This window comes from Cicer arietinum, chromosome 2 (genome assembly GCF_000331145.2).
Source record: "Cicer arietinum cultivar CDC Frontier isolate Library 1 chromosome 2, Cicar.CDCFrontier_v2.0, whole genome shotgun sequence".
Lineage (NCBI taxonomy): Eukaryota > Viridiplantae > Streptophyta > Magnoliopsida > Fabales > Fabaceae > Cicer > Cicer arietinum.
In genome coordinates, this window is record NC_021161.2 from 8,832,314 (window position 1) to 8,837,808 (window position 5,495).

Below are 5,495 nucleotides of genomic sequence, written 5' to 3' on the forward strand. Positions count from 1 at the left end.
TTTATATGATTGGTTCCTTTCATTGAAGTTTTTTTTTTTTCAATCTCAGAAAACTTTTTTTTTAGATTTTATAATGAAAACTTAGGTGAGATGATTTATGCCTAATCTAAAGTAACAAAAATTTTAAGGTTTGCTTGCAAGTTTAATTTTGGAGGAAATAAGTTTATTTTGTTATATATTTTATTTAAAAAATAAATAAAGAACAACATAATATATGTATACGTAATATTATGTTGTTCATTTAATTTTTTTTAAATATCAAATATATATTAATATATAGAGTTAACTCTTTGAAATTTTTTTCTCCAAAAATCAACTCACAAACATAACCTTAAAGTTTATTGAACACTTACAAAAGATTTACATTTACCTAACTCAAATGGTATTAGCGGACATTAGACCAAACAATTGGATTCATCAACAAATTCAAATATACTAAAAACAAAGTTTTAAATAGATGTCGCAGTCGTGTTGCGTTTTAAAATACGAGAGAAGAACAAAACTAAATGAGGTATGATAGTGTTTAGTTGCATTTAAGAGTGAGAATAAGCTAGGCCGAGCTAGACTTTGTTAGGTCTGAGCCTGTTAAAAAATTCAGGTCTTAAGTCTAGCCTGTCATAGGCTTATTAAGTCTGAGTCTGACCTTGATAGAAGTCTGATATAGTCTATTATCATACTTAAAAGCCTATTTTATTTTAACATTTTTAAATAAGTAATAAAACATATCTTTAAATAAATTAACAAATTACTATGTTAATTAAATTAAATTTTATTTTGATATTTAACATCATGTTTTAAAGAATACGATTTTATATACATTATACTTAAATTATATTTTATAAAAATACATTTAAATTGCATTACGAAAATAAGTTTTTTTTTTTATCTATTTGAGGTGAAAAAAATGAAATTCTAAGATTTCTTTTCATAAAAATAATGTTTCGTCGGAGTCATTTTTCGTAATTTCATTCACATCTTTAAAACGACAAAAAATAATAATAACTACGACTTTTACCTTTTTGTTCCGACCGTTTTCTCCGTCGCGGATTGTTTTTTAAAACCTTGACTAAATGATATTAAATATCCTTGATATGATGTATGGATCGAAGGGTTTATTAAATTTTAATTTCCCCTGAATAGCAGCGACAAGTTAAATTGTCAACTCTTCATATATGTGTGAAAAGAATCGAATGATTTTCGGTGCAAGTAACTTTTACAAAGGTGTACTCAATATTCCAATACAACTTGACAGACATACCAATATTTAATTCTGATTTTTCATTTTTCTTGCACTCTTTACTCTTTACATAAATCCTAGCTAAGAAGCTTCGTCTTTCTATTTCTATTGTATAAGGTTCTCCCTCCATTTACACGATAATTGAATTATTTAATTATTTCATTTATATTAAAAAATAATATAAATAAAAGTGAACCAACAATAATTTAATAAATTGAATAATAGTTATACTAAAATAGTAACAAATGACTTGTTAAAAAAAAACAAATGTTAATACAATGAAAATTACATCATGAAATATGTTATAATATTATTTTGTAACACACCTAAAAAATATCTTAATTTTAAAATCATGATTAGATGGATGCATATAAAATCAAACTTCAGTTTAGCATATAAACTAAACTCTTATAAAAAAAAGTATTAACTGAACAATTTAAGAATTATGCATTGATTATCTAAAAATTAAATAATTAGATGAAAAAGTTTAGTATTTTCTTCTTACACAGTGTTTCAAATTTTATATATTTTTTATTATATTACTTTTAATATTAATTATTTGTAAAATATGTCAACAAATATCTATGAGGTGAGTCTAATTGTATAATTATGTTTAAATATTTTAAATTGTCAACTTAAAGACTTTTTTCTAAATATACATTGGAAAAGAAAAAAATTTATTAATCAAGGTGGTACTAATGGTCAGGATAAATGTTTTAAAACCATAAAAGAATAGGAAATATTCAATCTAATAAAGTTAAGGATATAAACATAATTAATTTGGGATCAAATTGAGTTAGCAAAAAAGATGGAAAAAATGAAATCTAATAATTTATTAAATAATATAAAGATAAAATAGAAGTTATAAAAGTCATTTGTTAACATAATATATAATATATGCTCCTTAATATTTATAAGGCTTAAAAACTCAAACATTTTTTAGAAATAGTTTTAACTCAAAATATCCACCAATTAAGTGGATAGATTCACACTTGGTTCTATGGGATACTATCATCCCATATTCTTCGCATGACTTCTTGAGGTAGCCTATCCCGTTCACTCGTACTGAGAATGTGAAAATGACATTAAACTATAGAACACTACCGACTAACTTGCTAGACCGAATTACTGCTAGACTAATAACTCACAGTCTGATTTTTGAATCAACCAATTTGGATACAAAAAATGTAACACCTAAAATTTAATTAGGAATCTTGAAAAAATAATTGTACAAAATACAGATAAAACTGACATTTTCAATTAAAAAATGTCTAAGTTCTTGCAAATAAATAGAAATTCTTTTGTGAATTTTTGAAATAACTTAGAATATTAAAATATTTACAAATTTTAAAACAACTTTCAAGTGATATTTAATTAAACTATAACGCTAATATAGACTCAAGACGTGATCCGACTCCGACTAAGGACATTGAAGAAATAGTGAGCAATTCAGATACTCTCAGACTTTCAACGTTTATCTGTTACTTGAAAAACATCATCACCAACATAATGAGTATAAAACTCAGTAACATAGATTTAATAAAAACAATTATAGATGTTTTCCAGCCATGTCGATGTGCTAAGCATGAAAACTCCTCTCGAAAAACTATACCTCAATTTAATTAAATATTATTTCTTCGTGAGCTATGCTCAAATACCTCTTTCACCTCTAGTCTCAAATCTTTCAAACAATTTAAGCCACTAAACAAGAATAGTTCAACGATTTAAACTCTATATAACAAATAAGTCATAAAGACTATATTAGTTTCACCCAATACTCTCTAGTTGAATAACTTATTTTGGTAAGATTGGATATAATTATACCAATAAATGATGTCTCACTTACCCAGACTTACCCTCGCTAACCCTTCATTTTTTTTTTGCTTAATTATTATAATATATATTTTCTTATATCAAAATATTTTATTTTATTTTTAAGATTATCATAAATATTTAGTAGTAGTACATATTTAATATTATTGTTATTACTAAAAATATCAACAAAAATAAATTAGAATTGTCAAAACAAATCAATAGTGTAAATTAGTACAAAAATATATTATTTTAAACAATAAAGATATTATATTATTTATTAACACTACGCGAAAAACTGCATTTTACAGCGCTTTTTTAATTCATTTACAGCGCTTTTTCAAAAAAAAAAAAAACATTGTGGAATCGAGCGCTGTAAAAGATACAACAACGCTTTTAAAAAAGCGCTATAAAACATGTAAATATAACGCGCGCTTGTTATGCACATTTTACAACGCTTTTTCAAAAAAGCGCTGTAAAATGCACACCTATTATATGAGTTATGGGTCTGCTTTTTAGAGCGTTTTTTAACAAAAGCGTTGTAAAATGCACACCCATTTTATGAAATTATGGGTTTGTATTTTACAGCGCTTTTTTGAGAAAGCGCAGTAAAATGTACACCCATTTTAATGAATTATGGGTCTGCATTTTACAGCGCTTTTGTGTGTACATTTTACAGCGCTTTTTTAAGAAAACGCTGTAAAATGTACACCATTATAGCGCTTTACAACAACATTTTACGGCGCTTTTTGAAAAAAGCGTTGTAAAATGTGTTTTTTTTTAAACGCTGTAAATTAAATATTTGAAATGAAAAGCGCTTTTTATGGCAATTTTTTTAGAAAGCGATGTCTTTTATCTTTTTATCCAAAATTGTTTTGATCCAAAATCAGTTCACAATCAGTGCACACAACAACAAAACATATTCAAATACCATAAGCAGTTCACACAATCAGTAGAACAGAAAACAGAACTCTGTAACTTAATTAACATATATGTAACTCTGTAACTATGTAATTTACAACCTAATTAACTACATTCAGATACATATATATAACCTAATTTACAACCTAATTAACTACATTCAGATACATATATATAACCTAATTAACAACCTAATTAACTACATTCAGATCCATATGCATGTTCATATATTGTGTCCTATGATCATATACATATAATAACTAACAGAATATACATAATATGCACTAGCTACCATATAATATTCAGATCCCTTGCCCAGCAGCAAGCTATTTCTCAGAAAATCAAATAATTTGCATGTCAAGCACATACTGACACCAGTCTTCCTTTAATTCCATTAGATCTTCCTCAGAATATGATGGACTGGAATTGTCAAAGTACTGCAATATAAAAATTGAACATATTATATTAAGTTAGTATCAAATATATAGATAATTTATATATGAAAATCATATAATGAAAATATTGTACCATTTCTGGGATAATAGTTTTATTCTTCTCAACAATCTCCTTCATGAATCTCAATACGTAGTACCCACAGTCGATGTTGTTTGTTTGACGAGGGCACTTTATTGGGATCCAAGTAAATTATATTAGACTTTTGCTTCGACACTGTAGCACCTCTTTGAGCTCGAAAAACTTTTAAGGCACTATCGAATGAATAAATGTGATTATTAGAGCATGAACAAACACATTATTTATATATATATATATATGTAAGAAATAAATGAATATTACTTACGTGTCGAGCATAGTCTTTATTTCGGGGTGATTGCTGTAATTGCCGTGCACGGGATCCAAATAGTATATAACTTCAGAGACCGCATTGATTGCAAATAGCACCCAATGTGCCCTACAACAACAAAAAATTGGTTAAGCAATTTTGTTTATACACAACTAATAAATTAAATTCTCATCAATTAAAAAAGATAAAATTACGTACCCTGAATTATATGGTGCCAAGAACAATTTATCACTTTCTATATTTCCTAAAAACATATCTACAATGTATTTTTTTACATTGTCTGGATCGAGTTTCCACATCGACATCTTATGCGGAGACAAGAATGAGTATTTATTTGACAATTTCCTCGTGCACACGACCTTCTCATACAAAAACCTTCAATGAAAATTTTAAACTAGATTAATTATCAATACATTTAATTAATTACCAATAAATGCAATTAAAAGTATTTTTTACCTTATGTACAAGCTCATTATAGTAGCACTGAGCTCCTTATGTTCGAGAAGTTCGTATATGTGCTCCTTTTCGAGGTATTCAACATACTCATCTGCAAATATATCTTTATTCATGTGTATGATGGGCGAGTCGTTGCTGCTGCCCATGTTCCTTTTTATTTGGATGTCAAGACACGCCCCGTATTTACCAAGGCGTGGCTGACTTTTATTAGGAGCAGCAGCAGCAGCGATCGATTTTCCCCGATCCAGGTTTTTTTTCGCTGCAAGT

The 5,495-nt window shown here is 27.2% G+C and overlaps 1 protein-coding gene across 1 annotated transcript; it reads right to left on the reverse strand.

The window, feature by feature from the left end:
- Window positions 1-4,058: 4,058 nt before the first annotated feature.
- Window positions 4,059-5,141, reverse strand: LOC140919240 (uncharacterized). The gene is made up of 5 exons (XM_073364888.1): window positions 4,971-5,141; window positions 4,770-4,880; window positions 4,499-4,677; window positions 4,162-4,407; window positions 4,059-4,116 (listed from the first exon to the last, which is right to left on the reverse strand). Exons 1-3 carry the CDS (start codon window positions 5,075-5,077, stop codon window positions 4,527-4,529), a joined length of 369 nt encoding a protein of 122 aa, XP_073220989.1. The 5' UTR covers window positions 5,078-5,141; the 3' UTR covers window positions 4,059-4,116; window positions 4,162-4,407; window positions 4,499-4,526.
- Between the last annotated feature and the right edge of the window lie 354 nt (window positions 5,142-5,495).